We start from the raw sequence: 27,748 nt of genomic DNA on the forward strand, positions 1-27,748 counted from the left end.
AACCTTAAGTGCAGCAGAAATTTTTTTGTAACCTTGGCCAGATCTGTGCCTTGCCACAATTCTGTCTCTGAGCTCTTCAGGCAGTTCCTTTGACCTCATGATTCTCATTTGCTCTGACATGCACTGTGAGCTGTAAGGTCTTATATAGACAGGTGTGTGGCTTTCCTAATCAAGTCCAATCAGTATAATCAAACACAGCTGGACTCAAATGAAGATGTAGAACCATCTCAAGGATGATCAGAAGAAATAGACAGCACCTGAGTTAAATATGAGTGTCACAGCAAAGGGTCTGAATACTTATGACCATGTGATATTTCAGTTTTTCTTTTTTAATAAATTTGCAAAAATTTCTACATTTCTGTTTTTTTCTGTCAAGATGGGGTGCTGAGTGTACATTACTGAGAAATAAAATGAACTTTTTTGATTTTTGGAAAATGGCTGCAATGAAACAAAGAGTGAAAAATTTAAAGGGGTCTGAATACTTTCCGTACCCACTGTATAAGACAAATACACATACAGCAATCCATCATCTGTTTTCACCTTTTATTGTTACACAGTAGTTTACTGGCAGCAATGTTTTGTGGTTTTCCTTTTGCTACATTTACAGATGATCTATCCATCTTCACCTCACAGTAAATAAAAAATAAATAATTACAAAATAAACACATTTTCTGAAAGAGGTTGCTCTGGGGTCACAGGAATCAGAGGCCCAGTTTCAGTCTGATCACTTCAATGTTAATTCTTTTGTTCTAATGGATATATTTGTTGTCGCAACCATGTTTTTGGCAACTTTGCACTTCAAGAATACCCAGAAAGGGAAGGCCTACATACAGTCCATGTTACATCTAGGAGCACTAACATGGAGATCTAAAGTGAGGCCCTTTATCAGTATGATGAAGTAGGAGTAAAAGGCAATCGTAGATCTAGATTTGAAGGACCTATCACTTGCTGTGTCTTTAAAACAAGTTCTGCATGTTCTAATCAGAGAGGAGACCCAATTCAGCTTCAAACAACATGATATTTATAAAGGTGAACAAATGAAGCTCAACAAATGCAGTACATGTTAGTCTGAAACTGTTACTGCTATAGCTGGCCGTGACCAGGAGGTGGCGTTATACAGTATTTCTACTAGTAGTTCATGGTTCATCCTTCAGCATGTTGCAGTGTGTGAGATCACCAATAGAGGGTGCTAAAGAGTTGTCAGTCATAGTAACAGCATTTTCTCCAAAATGCTAAAATTGATAAAGTGCAGTAGACAATTATTTTCACTACCATCTAAAAATGCCAATCCAATAAACTACTAGAAATAAGTTTATGAATTGGATGTCAAGCAAATCTATCACTGGACACAAATCTAAACTTGTTAATGATTCATTACATCTGAATAATTTTACTATTATATAATGAATCAAAGCTTTGTTAGTGTTCCATGTTTTCAATGCTCTTCATCTTGTACCACTGTGGCATATGATAAAAAATTTCCAATTTCAGCTTATGGATATCTTCCTCACACTTCAAATTGATGCTGAGTAGCCAATGAAACAAAAACCATGTGTGAGACTGATTACAACTTGTGCTTTACAGAATCTATTTTTCCACCATGGTGGTCAACAGATACTAAACATTTCCTAAATATCTTGATTTTCCATAAACACTATGATCAAGACCATTTACTTTATGCATACATCTATTTCCATATTAAATGCAATTTTTCAAAGTCAACAGGGAACACTAACTTTTCAAATCAGTGCACTATAGCATGATCAGCGATACGTCAGTACCTACGACTGATGCCTCATTAACATGCAATCCTACAGTAGCTCGTACAAAAATCAGATTTTAACAAAAGAATGAATAAATTAAATCATTTCTATGTGTATCAAACAAATATGCTAACATCTATTTACAAAAAAAGGGTATACATTGTAATGAGCTGCCTTTGTGATTTCTTGAAACCCACTATAGAGGACAGACTAGTTAAATGTCTGACAGAGTTATTACTTGTGAGAGAGACGCTGATGCTGAGTAAGGAGTAAATGACTTGTGGCATGCTAGAACATTACATCTGAGAGGACGCAATGACCCTTAGTGTTAGACTGGATCTACGGTTTTCTCTGCTATTGCTCAAACATGTTAAAAAACATGCTGAAAAACATTTAAGTTGTCTCAGTGAGCTGAAACAAGCAGCTATCTGGAAGGAGAGAAACCTGGCCATATTTGAAGATCAACAGTAACTTGGTGATTTAAATCTTGTGTAAATGTAAACAGTAACAAACAGTGACATTTTCCTTATATCATGGTATCTAAGTGTAGACAGTAGTAATGTGCCTAAGCCATTAAGAGTACTACAGGAAGCAATGGGTGCATCTCAGTAACCTGAAATCGTTTGCTTTGCTTGCATCTTTGACTTAAACTGATTCTGATAAACATTGTGTTAGTGTTTGAGTAGTGAATTCACATTTTGTCTGGGGTAAGCACAATCAAAAAAAAAAAAAAAAAAAGGCAATTTCTCTTTTAATCTGCATCAATAAATGTGACTTAACGAGTACTGGAGCTGCTTGCTACCCTGAATACGACCATGTTCACACTAATGCAGATGGATATCAAAAATATTTCCACACTAACATTTTTACCCAGTTGTCTAAAAGCCGTACATATTGAAAAACCAGAACAATAGAGGAATAAAAAATGTCTCCTATCAAACATGCACACGCTGCTTCAGCCAGTAGGCTTGAGTACATCTGCCAAATAACTGCCGTTTTTGGTTTACTGAGCAACTCTGAAGATGGAAGTAGGAAGAAAAAAGGAAGATTCTTGCAAAAGAATTAAGATGCTCAGGATAACTACAATTGTAGTGTTTTTGAATCCTCCATTTTCCATGTGTTTGAACATTTGTCAAGCAAGCCTGAAAAGCTAGCTAAGTGTGGATTTTTTTGAGATCACCAACATTAGTAGGAATATGGTCTAAGTCACGCTACACAGTTCTCTTAAATGCTGAACGTGAGAGGAATGTGGTGAGAAGACGCGATAGATGGTGTGCTCTGGCTGTAGTGTGTCAGGTTGTATATAACAGCGGTAGTGTAAGATAATAAGAGGCAGCCACAGCGGGTGAGCTCTTCACTCTGAATGTGGCTTTCAAGAGTCTGGTGGACAGGATAGCAAGGGGTCTTCATGTTGGGGAGAGGATGTGTTTGGGGATGGAGGATGGGTGGTAATAAAACTTATGAACAGGTAGTAAGGAGCAGTGATGAAAAAATGTGCCCAGTGTTGGAAGGAGAGGTGAGAAAAACAAAGGAAGACAGGGAGAGAAGAAAGGGAATCATCTACGGTTGTTCCTCCTTCTTCTTAAGTGATATACGTTTCTTCCTGGCAGCAAGCATTTCGTAGAAGGGATCAACGCTGACAGCAGACCTGTATAGGTGACAAAGAAACACTATTGAGTGGGGTTGCTCATGAAAGTATAATAAAAAAGGTACATGTACCATCTAGACAGACCTTAAACTAGATATCTAGCGTTGGTCAACATTTCTCACTGGTCTACCACTACCCCTATTTTTTCCCTGTGACACAACCCTCAATTTTCAATTTACATACTTGATGCTGTGAATCCATTCGTCCTTCTCCTCAGGTGTGGGGGCAGAGATACGGTACACCATGTGGTTTCCTTCCACTACTCTCCCATCAGCCTCCGTCTTACACGCCTTAATCAGCTGACCACGGTTGTTGGGGATGTACAGCTCAAAGCAGTTCTGTTGGGAGAAAAGGACATATGACAAACAAAGACAAACTAAGCTATGAAAATGACATGATAATCACTTCTGCGTACACTGTGCGCAAAACTGCAAACTTACAGGTTTCCGTGGGTCTTCTACCTCACGGATGCTAAGATTTTCCAAAGGAATGATTCCTCGAGGCTCCTTATCCTGTTAGCGAAACACACAATCACAGCAGATTAGGACCAAAAGAGTTATTGCGACATTCAACAGGCTTTTATTTTGTGTTGTTTAATTAATCCCAATTGGAATTTATGAGGGCAAGAATGAACAGAAATTCATCATTCATTCAAATGACAAGTCAGGTTACAGATGAAATCATTTACATTACATTTACTCATTTGGCAGACACTTATCCAAAGCGACTTACATTTGAGAAACAACATACAAGCATCAACAAAGCATAAAATACAGCACGAGATCTACAACTGACAATACATACTAATAAGAGCAATAAATACTAGTAAGAGTTAATAGCACACATCGCATCAATGGAGTAAATACCTTGGGAAAGAAGTAAGAGTTAACCAAAAACTGCAATCAATACAAGATAATTGTAAGGGGATAGAAGAAGAAGAGCACAAGAAGTGCATGTTAGAGGTTAGGAGTTAGAGGTGTTATAAGAGGAAGTGTTCTCAGAAGAGATGAGTTTTCAAGAGGTTCTTGGAAGTTAGAGGGACACCCCGACTCTGATGGTGTGTGGTAACTCGTTCCATCATCGTGGTGTCACAGATGAGAACAACCGGGACTGAGATTGCTTTGTGTGAAGGGATGGCAGAGCCAGGCGGCGTTCGTTGGAAGAGCGTAGTGGCCGAGAAGGAACGTAAACTTGTATTATGGAGCTTAGGTAGATAGGTGCAGATCCAGTAGTCACTCTGTATCCAAGCATTAGAGACTGGGGAGCCAGTGGATGTCAGACAGTAATGGAGTGACATGAGTCCTTTTGGGCTGATCAAAAACCAGACCTGCTGCTGCGTTCTGAATCATTTGTAAGGGTTTCACCACACAAGCTGGAAGACCCGCTAGGAGGGCATTGCAGCAGTCGAGGCGAGAGATAACCATGGCCTGTACCAGAAGCTGGGTAGCATATTGAGTGAGGTAGGGCCTGTTTTTTTTTATGTTGTATACAGCAAAGCGGCACCACCGAGAAACAGCAGCAACATGGTCTGAAAAGGACAACTGGTCATCAATCATGACACCCACGTTTCTCACCACCCTGGTTGGAGTGACAGTTGAGGATTCGATTTGTAGTTTGATGTTATGGTGGATAGATTGCTTGGCTGGAATGACCAAGAGTTCAGTCTTACAGAGGCTTAGTTGAAGGTGGTAAGCCTTCATCCATGCAGATATGTCTGAGAGACAGTCTGTGATCCGCTGTGATTAAATAGCAATAAACGGACCAAACTGATGCCAAGCTAACTACTATATGATGCAGCTTTGTTAAACATATGAATTCATGCTTTATCAGGTCAGTCAGCAAGACAACAACTTCTAAAAGTTGCTGTTTGTTTTCTGAATGGAGTTCAGGTCAATCAGGGCTACGCTATGCTAACTTGTTCACAGTAAAGTACGATAGCTACAGACACGTTTTCTCAACTCACCACGTACTTCAACTTCCTCGCTTTCTTTTCTCCCAGCAATGTCCATTTTTGTCCGGTTTTTACATAAATATGAAGTAGTAGTCCAACAGAGCTCACAACGCTAACAACAACACTGGAACTGGATGTGCACAGAACTAGCTGCTGAGAAGCTTGAGTGAAGATAAATCAACGTTGTAATCCCAAAAACTAAAGTAAAAACTTAATTTAATAAAGGCAGTTTACTCCGAGCTCCTCCTGCGATCAAACGGCATAGTTGTCAGAGCATAATCCAGACTGACTACGGGTGTTTATTTGTCCAAAACCTGCAGCGCTGCTTCCTGCTCCTCTCCCCCAAGTTTAGCAGCTCTCCGCCGGCCCGCAGATTTTCAATCTCCCATTGACTTTGTATGTAAACGCACCGCCCCCAAAGCTCACTTCGCTTTTGGTCTGAAAGCACCATAACTTACTGGTCAGATTCAGTCTTGAGCTACACTAATGTCCTCTTGGAATGTGTGTCAGTTTTGTGTGCTTGTGTTTGTATCATAATGGTAGTCTTTGATATGTCGTCTCTTTGGTTCTTATTGTGCATGGGCAGCCAAACCAGTTTTTGCTCAGGGGATTAATAAAGTTATGCATCTAATCCTCAAGTTCAGTAACCCAACTTCCTAGCAGACACAGTACATTATTGCCAATGTTTTCCAACAACCTTGCAATTCCTACACATTACCGCATTTCATTGCAAGATAACACAACAACCCGACAAATTTTTATTGCTATTTGCTCAAAAAAAAAACAATGCAAATAACAGTAACAGCATCCTGTTAGGACAGTTTAATACACCAGATGAATCTGCAAAAACTGAAAGGAGTAGCAATGTCAATTTCACTGCATGTGGAATAAAAAGACTTACTGTGGTATATTCAAAGTAATAAAGGCAGTTGTCTGTGAGAATGAACCATCGCCGTTTCCAGGTTTTCACTCGTCCCCCTGAAACACAAGAACATCCATGGCAATTAATAAGAGAGGAAAAAATCTGTGTCATGGGGGGGTGGGGTCAAAGTTGAATGGATAGTACTCTAAAATCTCTTTACAACTAAAATTTTTACAACTAACTATGAGGCAAATGTTTTCTACAACTTTGTTAACTACAACAACTGTCAGTACATACCTCCTGAGAAAACAAGCAGCGGCAGTAGAGGGTGGAAATCGCAGGGAAGAAGCAGAAACAAAAAGGGACCAGAGGATTTAAAGAAAGAGAGGGGACAAAAAGAGGAGATAGGAAGAGAAAGAGATTATATTAGTGACACAGAGATCACAGGCCCCGCCATGCAAAAGAAAACAATCAGATTTTTAGACTGCCATGACGTGAGAAAGTGAGTCTTGTTCACCATCATGCTATGGCAGCGTTCAAATGCCACAACAATGTGAGCTGATAATTCAAGTGGAGACAAAGAGCCAGCAACCCTCAGAGACAAGAGGGCAGGTTCATCATAGCGCAAAGCCTTAAAACAGAACAGTAGCATACAGAACATATCACTTTCTTTTCTCAGTGAAAACTTACTGAACTCTCATCCCCCAATCCCGCTTCCTCCCTCCACCCCCAAAACTATTTTAACTACAGTACCATGGACTAATGCACATAACAGCACCTAACTTATCATATTTTATCTTATTTATTAAATTAATGGTCAAAAAAAATTCTGTGTGAGCATACAAGTGTGTGTCTGAGCAGGGTGAATGGACATTTCATCTCTCATAAAAGAAACAAATTTCATTGTATGCAAAATGCAGTGACAATAAAGGCATTCATTTGATTCAATACATATCCTGAAATCTGTGACACTGACATACTGAATTTGTTTAATTGTACAAGATCAGTGTTAAAGCCAATATGTAGGGTAGAAGTACTCTGCAACAAAGCAGAAAGGCCTCACTGGGATCATCTCACCAAGTTTAAGAAGCCAGCCCTCTCTGTCCGGGTTGAAGAAGGTGTGCGTCAGGTCATTCCCGTCGTCCTCTGGGATCTTGAAGGGCTCATTTTTAATGCTGTCGTAGAGATTCTGGAATAAAAGATAATATTGTAAAATAAGCTCACTAAAATCTTTTTAGTAGGTTCATTTTAATTGTCAGTTAGCCATCTGCATAGAAAAATATTTCAAAGAGCTCATCGTACTCTGAGCAGGTCCTCCGGCAGGTCGCCCCCCTCGTTGATGCCCCGGTTCATCGAGATGAAACGGTCCACTCCAGGTTTGTCCCTCACATTTGGGTTATGGAGGCTTGTGTTCAGCATAATGATGGCAAATGACAGCACGTAACATGTGTCTGCACGCAGGAGAGGCATGAAAGAGAATACAGCAGTGGCGAGTTTTGCTCTGCACAAAGGCTCAAAATAAATAAATAAATAAAACTATAGTTTTTGACTATTTGAAACAAACCTATTACTCTTTACTGTCACTTTTTCTGAAAGCAAGTCTGGTAATGCTGAAAATACCTCATCTCGAGTACATAATAAAACAAAAACAATGGTTTTACTGAAAAGCAATGTTTACAAATTGGCAGACTCTTTGGATTTACATATCAGGTCATTTCTGGTAAGGGGCTCATTGTTTGTGTGAGTGCACACCTTCCTTCCTGTGATCCATCAGAGGAATATTAAACTTGCTCAAAGAGGAAATCTCTCAAGTCACACACATAGCAACAATTCCTATATTGTAAGTACACAAGGAAGGTTACATTGCCTACCCTACATTAAATACAGTGTAATTGTGAGCGTATGTGTTTACCAGTGCTTTGGAAGACGCCGGGGTTGCAGTGGCAGTATCTCTGAGCAAAGGCCTCCATCATTCTGTCGATCTTCTGGGCTTCACCAGGCAAACGGAAACTCCACAGGAACTGTCTGCAAAAAACAGGTCGAGGTTTAGGTCAAGTTAGAGAAAACAGATTCTGCAAGAGTTATACAGTCACTACTGCTCTCTTGCATAATGGTTTCCCTCCCTGGCATTATAACTGACAATGAGAGAGGGACGTTCCATTGTTGGGACATTTGTTTACCAGAGAATGCCAAGACAAGAGATCAAGAGATTTTATCCTTAGTTCAAAAAAACAAACAAGCCAAACACAGACACAGTTTACCTGAGGGCCTGTACGAGGTTGAGATCAGTGAACTCATGGAGGTCAACGAAGGCCTGAAGAACTTTGATGTTAAAGTCGTCCCTGCAGAACAGCAACAGAAAAATCACAGTTACAAATGGCAGACACAAAAGGAGAAAAAGGACGTAAGATATTTTGAGACAAAGCACCTTTCTCCAAGGTAATCTCCTATAGCAGTCTTGTTGAGGCCCTCTCCTTTGTATAGGAACTGAGCAATGTCTTCTGAAGTGTGTCTGAGCAGCTCATTCTCCACCAGAAACACAATGCCCTGCGGAGAGGAGGAAGAGTCTGTCACCACACAGCTAAGACAGAGTGAAGACAGAGTGAAGACAGAGTAGACAATACAAATATTTAAGTGTTTTACCTTTTTGGGGTCCATGTTGAATTTCTTCCTTCCCATTGCCACATGCCTACTTTTCTGTAGTGTTTTACTACAGAGAGCAAAAATTAAAATTAAAGAAAGAATTGCTTTTGCATTATTCACACGCAGCACGCTGTTGCAGGCTACAGAAGTAAACAAGGAGCAACAGAAGTTAGCTCCGGCTAGCTCACAGGAGACTCACGTTTTTCATTGTCCTCTCACAGGTCACATTTCTCCCGAATTATGACAAGTGCTCACAACTTTTTGTTAGTTTCATTACGGTTTCTGGCGCTGGACAACGCAACTGCCCCACAACTCACTCACTCCATAGACTGTATATAAAAAGACTCCCTCCCTCTCTCTCCCCACTGTGTCTGCTCGGACAGGTAGCATGCACGTAACTCAGAAGAGAGCTCCGGTCCGGCGGATTTCAGGTGTAAGAATTTGTGAGCAGATGATAGCGAGGTAGAGAAGGAAGAGAGCCACATGTTTAATAATGGCTCTTTGTGGAGTTTTTCCGTTCACCGCGGCTCCGTCTACAGCAGAACAGCTGCTCTAGAGTGACGTCCCCATCCACACTACTGCGTTTTCGAATTAAACCCTTTTGCTACGTTTGCACTTCCCGTCCAGACTACAACGATGAAAACGGAGAAGTTTGGAAACGCTGCCGACCCCGTTTTGCGGTCAAAACTCCGGAGGGCGTTTTAGTGAAGAAGGGCCAAAACTGAGGACTTTAGAAACGATGACGCAGCCGCTCACGCTCGGCTCTCTGACTGGGTCTTGCAAAGCAGAAACACAATGCTGCTGACCGGCTTTTTGACATCGTAATATTCTGTGCCGTGCAAATAACACTCATCTGCCTACACTTGTACTGTGCATGTCGCCGTTTACTTTGCAACAACTCCCAGTCTGCCCGCGCATGCCCAGTGCACCTGAACGGGTCCTAGCTGTGCGTTTTCAGTCGTTTTAATGTAGACGGGGGTCAACTCCAAAACGCAGCGGAAACGCTGGTGTGGACGGGGATCGTATTCGTTTTAATTCTCCCTTTGTAAACTAAAAGGGAGTAGTGTGGATGGGGCCTGAGTATCCAGACTCAGGTCGCATTTAAAAAGATCCGATCGTATTTAAACCACATATGGATGTGGCCCAATTCCGAACTGGAAAAGATCAGGTTCCTTGTGACTTGGCCTGTTTACACTGTCATAAAAAGATCACATCACATCTGGGCAAAAAAAATCGGATTTGGGTCACATTGGCCTGCAGTCTGAACGTAGCCTTAGGGTGCTGAGTGATTTGTTGGTTTGGATATGCCCACAAGACTGTGTCAACCAGAAAAATGTGGTCCATAACACATAAAAAATGCAACAAATCACAAGTGACAAAGTTGACTAACTGCACTTGATGATATATGGGGGAATGGTGAATGAATCTGTGCACACTGTTGTGATCAAAGCACACTTTCCTCTTGCCTGTGTAAAAACACTAAATACGATATTATTTAGATATTAGTACCAATGTTACCGTGCACTTTCTTCCTACCTGCCCTCAGTGCTGGTCTCCAGTCCTTCCACCTCCATAATTGCCTCTCTTAATTCCTCTCTCAGCCGCTGGATCTCCTGCAGCAGGACGCCCTTCCTCCTGCGGATGTCCTCCAGCTCAGAGCGCTCCTCTGGGCTCAGGTCTACTGGGACTATAAGGGAAGAGAAGAAGAATGACTCCATTACTGCTGCTGCAGATATAACAAATGGTAACTGTGCCCTAACACCCTAAGACTTATCAGAAACCTAAAAACCCACCCACTACAACTATTTTGAGAACTGTATTGTTACTAAAATTGGTTGTGACTAATTCCTTCTATCAATATCTTACAATGGAAAGGAGTGGGATAGTAACAGCAGTAGCTGAAGTTAGCATATGAATATAAAACATGAAATGTAAAAGAACTGGGTGAGGACGCTCAAGTGTTTTGTTTTACCTTTATGAAGATAAGCTCTTCAATCAAAGTTATTCCACACTTTTAAACAGTTTGCCCTTATCTCTTCTTTTCTTGTACCTCCTACCCTTTCCCTACTCACTAAAGTGAGTGTGTCCTTACTGCACACTTTTTTGGTACAATGTGAAAAAAATACTGAAATACTGACTAGCTCATGATTTGTCAATGTAATGTATGACAGCATTAGAAATGTCTGCTGATGAGTTGTGATAATCTTCAACAACAGAGCAGACAAACACTTCACAACCTCAACAGACACCAACAAAGAGAGGCACACGGATACTGTAAAACTCAAGAGTCAGCCATATTTAGGTTTTAGAGAAAATACACTACTAAGACTGAGAAATATCTACAGTTTGGTCCTAACAGCCTATTCCAGCCCTTCACTTTAAAACACTGTAAAACACTTTTGTTTACTATTTGAAAACATCATCACAAAAATATTTTCTTGCTTATCTGTAGTTTATTTATGTTTATTTAGTTGATGTTGGCATAAGGATAAAGTATAATTGAAGCAATTACCACAGCATGAAAGCCTTAATAAAAGCGATTCTATCAACACAGTTTTAAGGGATGTAGCTAAGGATGGCATTACAGTGGAGGGCTGGGTGATATATCAACATCACAGTAAACAGGCATCTTCTCAGGAATTTCAGCTATTGTACATCATACATGTTCTTTATGGTTTTGAAGGCTGTGCTACAGTGAGTTATTTGCCAAAACATGACTCTACCTGTATGGTCACATCTCAAATTACATTTCTAAAGAACTGCTGGTGTGTAAATATGTTTTGACAGCATAAATAAACTTAGATGGACTTGTACACCCAGTTGCAAGTTTACACCTATCTAAAACTAAGCAGTCTAATACACCAGCAATGCACTAAATCCTACCGTAGTAAACGTTATAATATTCACTTTTTGTCTCAACTTCATTGTCACTTTGGAGACTGTAGTTTGTGGTGGTGCTGCACATTGTATTATGTTGAGGAGTTTTTGATATGTTGTCACTGTCAGCCAGGGTAGACTAAATATTAGAAACAAAATAATGCAACACAGGCTATAGTCTCCAAACCACAACCATCATCATCAACAGCTGCAACAAAAATATGATAACTTTCATCAAGGTGGGGTGTGGTGCAGGGCTGTTGTACTAGACTGGATTAATTTTATATAAGTATAACATAACCTATTAAACTGCCTACTGGGTGTTTTGTCTGGAAGCTCCATGATATAATAGTCACATTTTCATATGCATTGTGCACTGAATATAGTTTTGATTTATTTTGTTCAAACTACCCAGTTCTAGAGCTCGAAGTATCATCTTGTGATAAGCAGGTTGGCTGTTCCTCCCAGAACAGTGTGTTTACTCTGCAAAACAAACAGCTGGTTTAAAACACCACCAACCACGCCCACAGTTTGGATTAACTGTATGGTTTGATTCATACAACAGCAGCCAGAGTACTGCTAACAGGAGGTGGAGGACGGTTTTAACAGTATAAGCAATGCCTAGTTTTAACAAGCCGTTGTGTAGCATGGAGGCTGGTCAGGGTGTTAAATGCCCACCGACGTTTAGCTGACACGTTAATCAATATTTAGTTGGCGTCAGGCTCATGTTATGCATCTTTGTGGCGTATTTTAACCAACATCTGGTTTACAAGTATACGTTTCCGACACGTCTGCAAAGCGAGAGACCATATACCTTGGTCAATCATTTATATTAGCTGTTCAGCGGAATGATCAGTCACACCTGAGCAAATAAACTGAGCCACTAGCTACGACTAGCCACAGTTAGCCTATGCAAACAGCTAATTATTAAGCCCACTTACTGTAGTCCAGGTCATCCATTTTTGGCGCTTTATTTTTAGGCATAAATATTTCAGAGTCGACTGTCATTCAATATCAGAAAACTAGGGATATATGTGTAAATATATCCTCAAAACTTAAAGGAAAATAGACAACTCCCGGTGTCGAAATGTTGGGCCGGAGACAAAGAAGGTGGCGATACCGGAAGCGGTGTCAGACTTTCGGGATATCGACTTCCGGTCACTTGTTTTTCAAAATAAAACCACTTCTATTTTGTGATGCAAAGATGAAGTTTGAAATAAATGCCAAATCAGGCTACAGTGAGGCTACAGATAGGTTAGTGATTATGAATTTATTTATTTCATACTCACTATACCCTATTTTTTAAAAGGTTTTAACAGTGAACTTTTACATTTTGAGTGTCTGTATGTTTCTTGGTAGCTGTACAATGCACACCTCTCTTAAGAGGTACTAAGAGGATATTTTAATGAAGATACAGACATTTTTTACATTCATATTTATAATTCTTGATGTGCAGGATTTTCCTTTATCTTGCTTTAATATTTTCTACCTACCATGTTTATTGTTATTCACCAAAATACCAAATTCCTTATATGTGTAAACGTCTTTGGCAATTAAGCTCATTCTGATTTTATTTATCTTTTTCAAAATTCGATTTTGTAGTATTTATGTAAAAATCTTATAGTGGGGTCAGTTATTGCAGAGACTGCAAAGGAAAGTGAGACCTAGGGCGTGCAAACATTTAAAAGTAACGCAACTGGTCTATTGTATTGACAATACAATCTCATCTCTTAACATTGGAACTACATCACAAGTTAGTTCCCTAGTTCTCTGAATGGTGATAGATGAGAGCACATCTGCATGATAACTATATTCTAGGAGAAAATCTTTAGAACTGCCTGGATTGTGGATTTGGTTGTCTCTGGGGCCATGTTACCCAAAAATGTATTTACTCAGTGGACTTTGGTTAAAAATTTTTTCCAAATGTTATACCTGTCCACAAAATTAATTTCTAGAAGTGAGAAAAATTTATGAGTGAGACAGTAAAAGTGCTTAAGAGGGAAAATCCTGAAGTAACACTTTTCACAGTTGTTAATCTCCTTTTCTTATTAGTATAGTATGATTGAGAGTGGAGACAAACATTTTAATCTAAATGCAGTAGTTTAAACAATGCCATTAGATATTATAAGAATGTTGCTGATGTAATATAAATGAGACACACTGGTGTGACAAAAGTACAGTAGATTTGTTTCAGACAAACTTGTCAAGTTCCATTTATTCAAAACCATATATAACTATTAACTGTACATTGTATATATTTTCATAATTTTAGTAGTAATTACAATTTTATTACAGGCAGTCCACTACAGACATCTTAATGGCATTATCGATTGAGGGGTTAAACCCTGACACTGTCACATCAAATTGGTCTATAACACCATGGTCTGAGCTATGGCCATAGAAGACAAAATGTTTAGGATGGTCAACTGTCATAACCAGTCTTTTGAACATCGAAATTAAACATTTTTGGCAAAAACTCCAAGTGTATATAGATTTTTCTATTTGGTACTGTTACAAGCCTAGACTCAAAATGTTGTATTCACATTCTATAGCTGTGAAAGCACAGTGTAATTGTGGTAGACTAGCTGCATTGTGCGCTCAAATGCAAAAAAAAAACAACAAACAAAAATAACAGCCTGGTGAGCAAAGACTTTTACTCCATTTTCTGCAGTCAGGTTTGAATAGTTCATAATCAACAGCCACAACTTACAGGCTTATTATACAAAGGTATTTATTTGCCCAGGCATGACCAAGACATACAGTATGCTGATGATGACCCAAGCATGATCTTACTGATTGATACACTGCACATGCTATTTTTTTTTTCCTTTGTCCAGACCAAGTGCATCATCAAGTTTTATTATGACATTTCACAAATGTATTTATAAAACATGACAATTCCTTGTAGAGCTCCAAGGTCTGCAGTTTGATTTCACCAAGGAGCACATTGTCATTTGGAAGTACTTAAGTTCTCCAGATATTTTAAATTTAAAACCCAATCTCTCACTTACTTCAACAGATTGAGGTCATTCTCACAGTAAAAGTTATTTTCCCTCGGTCTGATTCAACACTTGATCAAAAGTTTGATCTGACAACACAAGAGCGGCTGGATTTTAGTGTGGTGCCCTCGTTTGTCTCTACAGGATTTTAAAGTATCTGAATGATTTTGTAATCCATCAGATCTACCTTTCAAAAGCTATCTCAAATTGAGACATTTAATTAACTTCAAGCTAAAAATGTAATGTGATCCATTTATTATAGTGTCTGGACTAGGCTATTAATTCTAGTGCATCCATTTATAGAACATCTGATTATGCAATAGATGTATATAAAAGTCACTATGCTTTCTAGTGTTGTGATTTTCTGTACTACTTTAAGTCCAGTTATTGTGCAAAATAAATGCACTACTTCCTACTTAACAGAGGCAAGTAATGTCCTCTATGCTTCCAAAGATGCTCACTCAGAGATAGTGATAGATTCCAGACATAAAACAGTGCCAAGGGCTAATGTGTATGATTCTGAAACATTTTTGAAAACGAACAGTCTAAAAACCACTGGAAAAAAAGCTTGCTTTGTTCAGACATTTCAATATGTTGCAAAGTCTGATATCACTTGACATCATTATTGTGCATCCACTGGCTAAGAATAACAGGCAGATTATGTAAAAATGTCAGTAATGGTCACCGTTCAACGGTTCCATTGTCCTACTAATGTAATGACCCTGAAAAGCTTGATCTCGCTCCTCTACACTGAGTCACTTGCATGAAGAAATAGGTCATTAAAGTGTACATTTATGCACAGTATTCTCCACTGATGCTTAAAACAGTGGAGAGTAGGCTGTTCAAAGATAACAGTAGGTAGGTTGGTCTACCAGTACGTTGTATTTATGTAGTGGACGGACACTCTCATAGGTGGCTAGAGATAAAGAAGATTGAGTTTCTTATATAAGAAAGGGCAAAGGTACAACTATACTGTCCAGTGTCAGATAAGGCATTCCTTTTAGGGACGGAAGTTTTTATACTCAAATATTTGGACATTGGGTGAAGACAGAGGGTGTTAAATTAAGTAAATCTCAATGTATTTTTAATAGCATGTCATATTTAAGAACTTTCTCTAATTTTAATCTGATTTCTTTCCATCTCATCGAAAGGCAACAATCAGGTAGTGCTTCTCTGCATGCATACTACTATGTATGCATGTAACACATGCACTATCTGCACAAAAATACTCCATTAACATTCGATTGTTCTTCCCTCTTATTATCCCAGGCTGTGCAGTTCCTATGCTTCTCAGGGTACGCAAAGCGCAATCCAACAGCTGTGCAATGAGGCGCATTTTTCATCCATTTTCAAATTCGCTATAAATCCCTGCAGTCATGCTTCGTGATGCGTGGCTCGTGGGTTATCCCTTTCATTAAACCCCAGAAAAGCATTTCCAGCAATCCAGGGTATTCTAAGTCTCTCAGACACTCCCCCTCTCTCATGGCAACATATATTACATAATTCAGCAGAGTAATGTATCTGTCAATCAGCTCAACCAATCCCTGATTAGAATCTGGTAATCTTCACCCCAGAGTCACCAACGATGAGACGAGCCATGGAAGGATGAACCTGGGAAATATTGAGAGGGAGAAAAAGATTAATAATGATAAGACTCGCAGTAGCTCGTCAACATCACATCACAACATTAATGACTACTGTGGAAACAAACAGTACATCTTCTAAAGATACAACATACCTTCTTACGAGTCGGGAAAAAAGAATCATTAACTATGTGAATGAATCATTAAAAACTAAATACCTGGTTTGCAGTCTATTGTTAGTCCTCAAAGGGCCAAACTAAATTTTAAATGTTTACCATAATTCTGCACAACAAAATGTCTTTTCTGGAGGACATAAATTACAAAACACTACGATCTTGGCACAGCCCTACGAAGCATATTCAAGTAACATAAGCATGTGCTTTATGTATAGGTAGATCTAGAGGTAATCACAAGCCCTAACATAAGTGTCAGCCCCTATCCAATCACCCACAGCTACTACACTCAATTACAGCACTTTATGACAAGTACATTCAGTACCAAGCACCAGTTTTCCCGTTTCTGACCTGCGCTTGAAGTGGCCCATAGGGCACCAGTTCTCCATCCACAGTGAGTGTCCCCCGTGTAGACAGAGGCTGCAGCCTGAAGGCCCTGCAGGTAACATGGCTCACATACGGCGAGCTGACGGAGTGGTGTGTTCCTCTTTCCATGGCAAAGAACAGCCTCAGCAGAGTGGCTCTGGAGATCCCCGCCCGCACAAAGGTCAGATGGATCAGCCCATCGTCAAACCTGGCCTGGGGTGCAGCATGAAGATCAGCCCCGAGGTGGGTCTGATAAAGGGCCAGGACCAGCACAAAGTCCCCTTCAATGGTTACCCAATCTCTGGTGGGAAGGGGTTGGTCGAGGGGGGGTAACAAGTCATCCCTAGGGAGATTTAAAGGCAGTGAGACGAAAGGGCGGTTCTTTTGGGGTCCTGCTGGCTCGGCAATGTCAAAGTTAAAAGATGAGGACGGTGTGCGCAGAGAGGGTGAGGGCGAGGTGGAATTTGGGGTGTTAGGGCGGGGGACGAGGTAGGATGAGGAGTGTGGAGAGGCACATGAAGGGGAAGATGGGGGGGTGGGAGAAAGCGACAGGGAGAGGGAAGGGAATTTAGGAGGGAGGGAGTTTGAGTGGGAGTGCTGGAGGAGGGAGAGGGGCCTCGGCCGGGAGGAGTTCTGATTTTGGTCCATGGTCTTGGTCTTGTAAGAGAAGGGTGAGTGACGAAAGGGAGAGGATATGGTGAGAGATCGCTCACGAGCAGCGTCCAGTTGATAGGGTTCTTTCTGGTAGTAGGTTCCATTAAGATCCATGTCCTCTACCCCGTATGAAGTGCCAGAGTCTGTGTCAGCCTCCTGTCTGAGAGGCTGGTTGAAGAGAGCGTTCACTATCTGGCTTGAAGGGGCTGAATTCTTTCTTAGTGCCTGTCTGGCTTTCTGAGGCAAACAACCGTCTGGCTCTTCATCTGCCTCTTGCCCCATGTCTACCCCACAGCTCTCTCCCAGCTCTCTCGCATGCAATGCTCTCTCCTCCTCTATAGAACCGCCACTGCCTTCCCCATCCTTCCCCCTATCCTCCTCCATCTCACTGGAGTCATGCTCTACTCCTCCCTCATCTTCCCTTTCATCCTTGATCCCCGCTAACTTTTCTCCCCTTCCCATATTGCATTCATCCCTTTCATTTGATTCAGAACTCGTCCCGGACCTCTCCTCTTCTGCATCCATCCCCTCCTCCCCCTCCCGTTCACGCTCTCTGTCCTCTGCCAGGCTGCTTGCCCTCACCACGCCGGTTCCTCCTCCTCTAGCCCTCTCCCTTCTCCTCTCCCTTTCTCGCTGCCTCTCCTCTTTTTCCCTCTCTCCCTCACCCCTACGCAGGCTCCTCTGCTCGCTGATGCCCATGTCAGAGCAGGTGCGATGGATGGGTGTTTGACAGAATCCCTCCAGGCCTTCTGTGATACTGCGGGAGAGGGGTCTTCTTGGCGGAGGAGGCGTGGCATCTGGTGACGTGTTGCAAATAGAGGGAGGCAGGTAGGACAGACGACCCTTGTAGGACCGAAGAGAAGCTATGCGCACCAGGGTGCCCAGGGTGAAGCGAGCTGAGCCCAGGCCACGATACCTGGAATACAGAAAGAATTCAGGTAAATCTATATTTTGTAATTAAACTAAGTGATGTTGCAGAAGAATAAGAGTTATGCTTAGATGGCAAAAGTCAATAGTGGATGTTCTCACAGTATAAGCAATAACACACCCACCTCTCACTCTCAATGTCCACATCAGACACAAAGCCCCAGGCAACAGAAAGGAAAGAAAACAGTCTCCTGGGTGCTGCAGGACGACTGTTGGGAGAAGGGCTTGTTGTCACAGAGACCACGTCCATGGGGCGGACACCACCTCGACAGAGCAAAAAGCAGCAGTTCAAAAGGAGGGGCTCCCGAAGGCACATGTCATACCTGAGGCAGAGATGAAAAAGCCAACCACACCTCCAATCAGTACAGATTAGAAGAGAACTGTACAAACAACAGGTCAATCCAGAGTCCTTCCACTATTCAGATACCTTTATCGCCAAAAACAGCTGTGCTCTTTTGTTAAGATAAGATACAACAACTTGTGACTTTGGGCTCATATACTAGGTTTAAATATCTAGTGGTGCACAACAACCTCTAAATTTAATGGCACAGGTTATCAGCAAACCAAATCTAAGATGAGAAGAAAATGCAAAAAAAGAGATTAATATTACTAAGACTGTTGTCTTAGATTATCCTTAATTCCCACTTCTTGTGTCCACTAGGGTTGGGAGATGTCTACAAAATTTCCATCGGACAATGTCTGCAATGAAACATCGTAATGGACGATGTCATCGGGTGCGCGGGCGCGCACACGCGTGCGCGAGGGGGCATCTGTCATCTTATGTGCATGTGTTCTCGGACAGACTTCACTTGGTATAAAAAAAAAAATTTGGTAGACTATTAAGTTACGTTACAAGTCGTGGTGGATTTTTTATGGACCAGGTAAAGCAGCAGTGAACACACAGGGTGCAGATGTTGGTTTCAGTTGTTTGATAGGCTGCGTCATTAATAAGCCGACGTGCAGCTCACCTGCTGCCGTGATAACCGATCGTGGGTGGATATATATGGAAAAAAGACGAGTTCTCAGTCTTTTAGGCGACTTTATAAAACATACTGCTGATGGAGAAAATGGAGCAGACGGGGGAGTGAGAGTGAGGCAAAGAGGGGCGGGGCAAGCCGGGGTGTTTACCTGAGGAGTAGGTGTGTGTGAGTGTGTCAGAGTGTGGGGAGAAGAGAATTCAGAGGCAGGTGCAAAGCTTGAAAACAATGATAAGAATGTTTGTGGTCATAAAAACCTGATTTCACAGAAGAATCAGAATCAGAAGGAGCTTTATTGCCAAGTAGTGTTTTACACATACGAGGAATTTGCTGTGGCGATAAGGTGCTACACGTAGACAAACATACAGTCAACATAAATAAATGTAGAAATATAATAAATATGAAATGGAAGAACGTTACAGATATATACATGAGCATTATTCTGGGTCTGTGCTGTGCAGAAGTAACGCAACGGAAGAGAATACTGTGTACATATAAATATATAAACTGACAACATAAAAATAACAACAAAGATCAACAACAAATATGTGCGACGTGCCAGGTCTGTGCCCGACACGAGATGAAACAATATTTACAAGTGCAGAGACATTTGTATCATTTGTAAGGGTGGTATAATGTGAAAATTTGAGGGGTTTTTTTGCTGGGGGGGCAGGGGTTTTACAATCACGATGCCGGCTCAACGTCGTGATGTCTGTCAGCCATCGCCGATCGCATCGTCTATCGGCTCAACCCTAGTGTCCACAGAGCTGAGTGTTTGTCTAATTCCATGTTGTTAAAGAATGTTCTTAGGGGGCTTCATTGATTTAACAGGGAAAGGTAAGACAGGTCTAGTTTGGAGTCATTAGCTGACCCCAGAAGTGTGTGTTCACTGACCTTCCAGCTCTAGTTATTTCTCACATGTAACTGTCCTTGTTAGGGAGGCAACAGTCTTTACTAATAATGTAAAGACTGTAGCTCAGGTGTCAGGCTAGCAGATATCGGTGTTCTTCAGGAATCTTACAAGGTTGAGTCTTACAAGAATGTTTACAGGAACTTACTGGCTCCACAGGTTAGAGTACAACTCATTGATAGTAACAGATTCCAATATGATGTAGCATTGGAGTCTAAACATTAACAGATTTGTTGTTCTAGGTTAAGATCAGCTAAAGATGACCTAATAGGGAAACCTACATGAACTAGGGGGAAGACAGAAACATTTAAAGGGACCAAAAGATGTTATCCTTCAGATTTGATGGGGGCATTTGATGTGTTCACATGTTGTATGCTGGCACTGTATCTCCTCGGCCGGGCTCAATAAATCATACTATGTTAAGTCTTCATCATTCTCGGAAACTTCTTCACACCTGGACCTGGCTCACAATAATTCAACAACACACCCATTTTAAGATTCAACTAAAAAGGACACACAATTCTCACCTTTACAGATATGAATGCTACATGCTTACCCTGCATTGTGGTTGACGGAGCCAGCCAGTGCATTCCCAGAGCCGCAGGGCAGAATGCCGACAGGTATTTTTATTGCTTGTTCCCAGTCAGGGCGCTCCATTAGCCCATTAATTACCTACAGGAAACACAACAATGTAAATGTAAATGCTCCGTATTTGTATGGCGCCTTTCTAGTATTTTCAACCACTCAAAGCGCTCACCATTCACACACATTCATACACTGAGCCTAAGTTCTCAAACAGAAACTAACATTCACACACATTCATACACTAGCGGAACAGCCGCCAGGGGCAATTCGGGGTTCAGTATCTTGCCCAAGGACACTTCAACATGCAGGCTGGAGGAGCCGGGCCTTCCGATTAACGGGCAACCCACTCTACTTCCTGAGCCACAGCCACCCAACACAGAAAATTAAAAAAATCAAATCGGTGGAAACGGTTAAAGGTGTACATGTGGTACAAAAACAAAGTTCTTTGTGTTATATAAACTCCCCCTTGAACACACAAACAAGTCCACCATGATTAGCCCTTCGAAAATAAGCATTACACACCTCATGCAGTAGGCCATCTCCAGAAACGATGATGATGCCATCCCACTCTGGTAGCAATATCTCTCTGATAAGCTCTCTGGCATGGTTCTGACGCTCTGAGACAGATGAATAAAGTTAATACCTGTTACACATCTATGTTTTATGTAAAGGTATTATCTGCCCCATGATGCTGCCTCTGCACTTGGTGTGTTACCTGTCTGTATAAGGTTGTAGCTGATGTTGGCCTCTCTGATCATTGGCAGGATGTGGGTCTGACACCACTGCATCGCCTGGCCTCTCCCACTAAAGGGATTGACCAATAACAGTAGACGCCTGGGACGAGGTAGCAGACTTCTTGAAAATTCTTTATGAAAAAGAAGGGAGAGCATGAATAAGTTATAACATAGCTTTTGTTCAGAACAAAGAAAGGAACTAGAGGTCTGCTGCAAGCCAACTGGGAGCTGCCATTACACAGTGTTGCACAACCCTGGACTTTGAGTGAATTCAACCATTTGAGCCTCCTTTATTTCACTTCGCAGGATCTACTTTGCACTGCACAAAGCAGTCGCTCAAGCGTGTCTGATAATCATTTAAATTCAAATACATGCAGTTTTCTGAATATAGGAATTAAACAAAACAAGGTGTTATTTGTCTAACTGTGCTGCATACTAGGCAAGAAAACTGTGACACTCTGCTCCTCTTCATACTCTTTTATGAGCCCAGGTAAACTTCTGAAAATAACCTAAGATTTAGTTTGGTATCGATGGATGACAGCGGTGCAGGGAAGGTGATGAAATGACTGCAATCTCATAATCCTGGCTTATGCAACAAACTACACTGAAGCAAATCAACAGAAAACCCAACTAACTGCAGCAATTATGTGCATAAGCATAAGAATTCACAGAATCAAGACAAGTGATTCAGAAATGGAGCGATTAGGTAAGAGAACTGTAACAGAAAGATGTGAAATAATGAAGGCTATGTGAGCAAAGAGTAACAGAAACTAGGAGTCAGACAGAAGGCTGACAGGTTGAACTGCAATATACACTGCAGTATGAAAGAGACAGAAGCAGACAAAAGACAAACAGGGGAATGGGGAAAATGAATGACAGCTTTGTCACAGTGTGAGGAGAAGGAGACGGTGATGTGACAGGATAAAAACTGACTTAGAGATTAAAGAGAATGAAGGGTTAAAGATTACGTCTAAAGAAGAGGATGAAACAGGAAAAGATGGGAGACACAGGCAAAGTGTGTGACGCATAGGTAATGGTGAATAAAGGGATAACACAAACAGACACACACAAGTAAACACTTGTGTGTGTCTGTTTGATTATTGAGGCTGAGGGACAGAGAGCATGGGAAGGGGTGAAAAGCTGCAGCAGCCACACCCTTTTTGTCTCTACATTTGACACTGGATGATATAGACCCTGTGCAGGACAGATAAGGGGGGAAAAAAACAAAACCACAAGAAAAAAAAAAAAAAATTAAATAGGTATAATTATGGGAAACAAACAAACAATAAAATCCTAACACTTCCAGCCTCTTAGGGTGTATTAATGTTAATCCCTCTTTGTTTTTGCTACATAACCCGTAAAATGCTTAACAACTTTTGATACCATTTGTGTACTTAAAAAATGTGTGTGCTGTATATACAGAAAGGTCTTTGTCCCTGTGACCCAAGACCTTTCTGTATATACAGCACACACATTTTTTTAAGCTATACTTAAGGCTCGTGCAGACTACACGACTTTCAGCGTCGGCTGAACACCGTGCTGTTCAGACTACCCAACTTGACGTCTTGTGACGGGAGTCTTGAAGTCGTTGTGGCGTTCACACTATGTGACTGATCGGTGACAGGGGGTCACACGCTACACAAGCTGACAAGGACTCTGTCACCCGACAACTGGTCTCCAAACCACGTTTTGTCAAGAAAACACACGTGAAATGTGAAACAGGAAATGACGCGAACCTACACACAAAACAGCTGTTTGTTATTATAAAGATACCAATTATAAAGACAAAAAAATATGGGTGAAAGAATGGATTAGCACATGCAGGTTGCAGGGATTGTCTGCGCTACAGAGAGCTGGAGGTGTAGTGAAAAAGTAGCTGCCTGCTCTGCCAGCTGCAATTCTCTCATTGGCTGGATGTGGATAGTCGGCCAACTTTTCCAGATATTTGGCATGCTAGATATCTGACTGGCGTCTGCAATGTGTCAGTGATGTGTTGGGGAGCCGTTTTGATGCGTCGTTGAGTAGTTCACAAATAACGACTGGCGGCCGCCGATCAATCACTGATTTACCCCTAATCACAGTCCGACGGTTGCCGAGCTCTCTGACGGCCAAATCGGGCTAAAAATCTTGTAGTGTGAACTAGGCTTTCAGCAAGCAAAGGAAGAGGCATAAATCAAGGCAGCATGAGGTAACATTGTGTGGTTTCATGTAGTAAACAGGTCAGGTCAGTCAAAGTAAATCACACTATTATCTGCTGTAAACTAACCATGTTGCCCTTATGACAAATTTGCTAAAGCTCCACACTAATTATATATATATATATATGACCAGAATTCATTTCTAAAAAGAGAACATACTTGGGGCTTTAGGGTCCGGGAAACTTTGAGTAAAAACACACAAGTCTCTAGTGAGACACACTCACCTGTGTCAGCAGTGACGGTCACACCTCTGAGTAGACACTGCACAGCAGCCGACCACTTCTCAGCTTCAGGCCTGCTTTCAGCCAGGTAGGCCCTCACCTGCCTGCGCCTAGAGACCCCTTTCCGTCGTTTGCCTGGTGGGTACCAATACAGCACCAGGAGAGGGGGTGCAGGGGCACGAGGACAACTGCACCCCACCAGCTCTGATAAAGGCAGCAGGAGACGGGCTTCCTTCCCCATCCGTGGTGACAGACGCTGGATATGTATGTGGGTGTGTGTGAGGGTCAAGGCATAGTTGGAGGCCGGAGCCGGAGTAGGAGAAGCAGCAGGGGAGAGCCCCCCTGGACCACCAGGGCTGTTGGGGCAGCTGTTATTGTTGCTGTTGCTGCCGGATCCCCAGCTGGCAAACTGGCCATGAAGTAGGGCTTCTGCAGTGGAAGGTGAAGAAGGTTCTGGAGATCGCATCCTCACTGCTGAAGTGGACACGGTTTGTCAGGAAAAAAGTCAGTCTATTAAGTATCTTCTACAGCTAGAAGCTTGAAGAGTGGAACTTGGCTACTGTTCAAGATTTGCAGGGAAAATCTGAATGTCAGTATGAGAACTTTATCCCTGAAATCTCCTCAAGATCATCCTCCCGTTTCAGTGACTGAATTAGAATCAGCTCTGAGTTTCTGTTCCGATCTGTCCATTTCATAAGTACGTCTTTATTTGAAAAGAAACATTTACTTCTTCCAGTTTAAAGGTTCTTCTGTTCTGAGTATGTATCCAGTGAAAATGGGAACTTCAAAAGACCAGTCTTCGTGTCACATTAATAAAGCTCCCATCACAGTTTGATCTGAAGAGCTGTCAGCTTCTACAGTTTACTGCCAGTGGAAAAGTGAATAAGCAATACATCAACATATTCAAAGACAACAGCACTTTAAAAAAATTATATTTTCCACTACAAGATCAGTCATTAAAAAAAGTGTTCTTCACAAAGATTGCCTAAGTAAAATAAAATTGTTTACTTTACAACTGAAAGCTACCTATTGTGATAACAACATTAGGCAGCTGAGCAGCTACTCAACATTAACAATACATCTTTAAATAATTATGCAAATGGACAAAACCGAAACGCTTAGTTGCATTGAAAAAAACAGATCCATTAAGTATGAATAAGACAAACAAACACACCTTGTTTCTACAAGGAGGCTACAACAATTAAATTAAATTTAACGCACAAGTAAATTCTAAGTCGAGTACGGTGCATGGTAAGTGCTGGCCGAAATGATTTTAATGCCACAAAGATATGATAAGTGCAGGCTTTTTCAAGACCTTTGATACCTCTATTGCTATATTTAATCTCAGTGATATATAGGAGGCAGACAAGAGGAGAGACTAGTTCGGTCCTCTAGACAGTAGTGTGATACATTAAAGTTTCATCCAAACAAACAATCCTGCACCCTAGGTAAGACAGGTGGAGACTAGACAACGAAAAAAAATAATAAAATAAAATAAAAACAGAAACAAAACAAAAGACAAACAATGAGACAGTTCCAGGTGGGTCCTTAGTTTATGTCATGGTAATGTCCTAGAGTCAAGCCTCACGTTCCCTCCCGAAGATCTCTGTTCCTGAACGACGAAAAAAAGAAGGAGAGGAGGACCACAGTCAATTGTAAAAGTGGAAAAACTATGGCAGAACTTTAATGTATGGGTGATCCACCTAAAAGAATTTCTAGAGCAGAGGAGTAACACATTGACATTAAAGAAGGAAGCATATTAAACAAAATAAATGTTATGTAACTGTGCCTCTAATTCAACAGGCATAACACTGTGCAAAGGTGAACATTTCCATATCATTTCACAATTAGAGTAAAACAAGTACAGAGAAGACGGGAAGAGATTACGGTTACAGGGTGAAGCAATACAAGACCCACCATACCCCTTGACCTTAGGTGTGTCTTTGCACATAATGACTCACAGTCACACATCCTCTAGACACCACACGCTGAGACACCACATTATTTTGGAAGAAAAGTTGCATGAGAGTGACCACATCTGGTTGGTATTTTCATGTTTAGGGCTTTTGTCTAACAGGATTTGGGGAAACAGTGTTTCTTTCACTAGGATTGAGATTTAGCAAATTGCTGACCTGAATGGTCCTGGATTTAAGAGGTTTTGCAATATGCATTAGTATGTAACAATCTCAAAAAATCCTCAATAGAGAAATACATTCATTATGAGAAACTTGGAACTGGAAAATGATTTTGACTTGTTTTATGATTTCTAGAGATGACAGGTTACATTAATGCTAAAGCTGCTAGTCAGCAGGGTCCAACTAAGTAGACTTAGACTAGTGCGTCAAAGTACAATTACTGGCCTATCACCAGACTACGGTAAATCCCTAAATTAATAATCTGGTATTCATAAACTGGCATAACTTTCTTTTAAAGTTTTACAGACAGGAAATATTACGCAAGCTGTGGTGCAGACACAATCAATACTTGGCTGATGTCCTGTCTTGATAAAAACACACAAAAGGGACCTCACTGATGCCCATTGTTGCACCTTACCTCATTGAAGTGCAGGGCGGGGACACCCAGAAATAATATCAGTGGGCTAATTTTGTCTCCCACACAATGAGGCTGTTGTTGAGTGACTTCGGGGTATTTTGGGCAAATTTCGGCTAGCTTATACTTTGAACTCAATGGCATTCCCATTCTAATGGCACGGCTACACCCTTTACAGCAGCGTTGATAACTTGTCTAACAACCCTGCTGATCTGAAGTAAAAGCTACGTTTGATTATTAAACTTTACCGATGTCTTCCACCTAACGTTAGCTAGCAGGTTGACAGGCTGTTAGCCAAGCTGACTTATTTAACTATTGCTTTGTTTTAACAGTTACAAGCTGAAGACTCATTTACATAAATATTGACGTATTATATTAACAGTGATTATCAAGAAGCAGAAAGTGTTTCAAGTTGTAGTTGGGGTATTAATCCTAACGTTAAATCAAGGAGACCGCAAATGCTAGCTTGTTATGAATACAGTGGCTAACTGTTACTGTAACGTTACACTGCTGCCAGACAAATGCAACACAGCGTTGTCAGTTAGCAGTGGCTACCAGTTTGCTACCTGACGTGTAGCCCAACTTCAAGCTAACTTTCTAGCCTATTAAAACTTTGCTCTCTTGAAAATTACTGCGTATCACAATGGCTATGCTGAAAGGCTCCCATTTGATCTTTAACGTCTCATTTATGGCTCGCATTAAAAACGAAGCCAAGTTAGCGCAGATAACAGTAGAAGGCACGGCTAGCTAACAGGCGTTATGAGCCGATTCTATCACAGTGACACAATTTGTAACTTTCTGTTTTTCACAGTTGTTCGCCAGCATAGGATTAGGAAGATCCAACTTTAAATATAAATTTATCAAAGCGAAACAGTCCAAATTACCTCATCTTGCCTCCCCTCTCACGACGAGTTAGTCGCTTGCACTGAAAACTGTGGCTCGGTGCAGGAAGTGCCCGTGGACGCAGTAGCCGCTGCTTTGAGCGGCGGAGAGGAAATCCAATGGCGATAAGGAAAACATTGCAACACCCACCGACATTCTCCAATCATTGACAGACCACCCCTTCCTGGCCAACTTATTTTTTTTCTCCCCCTCTTGGCCAACTCGTATAGATACCAATCAATATA

The 27,748-nt window shown here is 41.3% G+C and overlaps 2 protein-coding genes across 4 annotated transcripts; both read right to left on the reverse strand.

Annotated features, from left to right (window-relative positions):
* Nucleotides 1-529: 529 nt before the first annotated feature.
* Nucleotides 530-12,881, reverse strand: cyth2 (cytohesin 2). Of its 2 annotated transcripts, XM_046044042.1 has the most exons (12): nucleotides 12,686-12,881; nucleotides 10,404-10,554; nucleotides 8,868-8,934; nucleotides 8,653-8,771; nucleotides 8,486-8,566; nucleotides 8,137-8,249; nucleotides 7,527-7,675; nucleotides 7,302-7,413; nucleotides 6,264-6,340; nucleotides 3,852-3,923; nucleotides 3,595-3,749; nucleotides 530-3,411 (listed from the first exon to the last, which is right to left on the reverse strand). In XM_046044042.1, the coding sequence occupies exons 1-12, from the start codon at nucleotides 12,750-12,752 to the stop codon at nucleotides 3,324-3,326; spliced, it is 1,251 nt and encodes a 416-aa protein (XP_045899998.1). In that variant the 5' UTR covers nucleotides 12,753-12,881; the 3' UTR covers nucleotides 530-3,323. The 2 variants fall into 2 exon arrangements, with proteins under 2 accessions (XP_045899998.1, XP_045899999.1); XM_046044043.1 differs by lacking the exon at nucleotides 12,686-12,881 and having other exon boundaries at nucleotides 6,264-6,342; nucleotides 7,301-7,413; nucleotides 10,404-10,611.
* A 1,047-nt stretch (nucleotides 12,882-13,928) lies between these two features.
* Nucleotides 13,929-27,612, reverse strand: sphk2 (sphingosine kinase 2). 2 transcript variants are annotated; one of them, XM_046044041.1, is made up of 8 exons: nucleotides 27,506-27,612; nucleotides 24,075-25,683; nucleotides 21,634-21,783; nucleotides 21,441-21,535; nucleotides 20,890-21,005; nucleotides 18,572-18,769; nucleotides 16,851-18,435; nucleotides 13,929-16,354 (listed from the first exon to the last, which is right to left on the reverse strand). In XM_046044041.1, exons 2-8 carry the CDS (start codon nucleotides 24,535-24,537, stop codon nucleotides 16,292-16,294), a joined length of 2,670 nt encoding a protein of 889 aa, XP_045899997.1. In that variant the 5' UTR covers nucleotides 24,538-25,683; nucleotides 27,506-27,612; the 3' UTR covers nucleotides 13,929-16,291. The 2 variants fall into 2 exon arrangements, with proteins under 2 accessions (XP_045899997.1, XP_045899996.1); XM_046044040.1 differs by lacking the exon at nucleotides 27,506-27,612 and adding an exon at nucleotides 26,625-26,989.
* Nucleotides 27,613-27,748: the final 136 nt, after the last annotated feature.

Source organism: Micropterus dolomieu, linkage group LG03 (genome assembly GCF_021292245.1).
Source record: "Micropterus dolomieu isolate WLL.071019.BEF.003 ecotype Adirondacks linkage group LG03, ASM2129224v1, whole genome shotgun sequence".
Lineage (NCBI taxonomy): Eukaryota > Metazoa > Chordata > Actinopteri > Centrarchiformes > Centrarchidae > Micropterus > Micropterus dolomieu.

Excerpts from the sequence above, each read along its gene's own strand:
- cyth2 (XM_046044042.1), bottom strand. The coding sequence starts at position 12,752 with ATGACAGTCGACTCTGAAATATTTATGCCTAAAAATAAAGCGCCAAAA. Across the intron at positions 6,341-7,301 it reads GGGCTGGCTTCTTAAACTTG|GGGGACGAGTGAAAACCTGG; the intron begins GTGAGATGATCC and ends CTTGTGTTTCAG. Across the intron at positions 3,924-6,263 it reads ATTACTTTGAATATACCACA|GATAAGGAGCCTCGAGGAAT; the intron begins GTAAGTCTTTTT and ends TTTCGCTAACAG.
- sphk2 (XM_046044041.1), bottom strand. The coding sequence starts at position 24,537 with ATGCGATCTCCAGAACCTTCTTCACCTTCCACTGCAGAAGCCCTACTT. Across the intron at positions 21,006-21,440 it reads GAGATGGCCTACTGCATGAG|GTAATTAATGGGCTAATGGA; the intron begins GTGTGTAATGCT and ends TGTTTCCTGTAG. Across the intron at positions 18,436-18,571 it reads GTGGACATTGAGAGTGAGAG|GTATCGTGGCCTGGGCTCAG; the intron begins GTGGGTGTGTTA and ends TCTGTATTCCAG.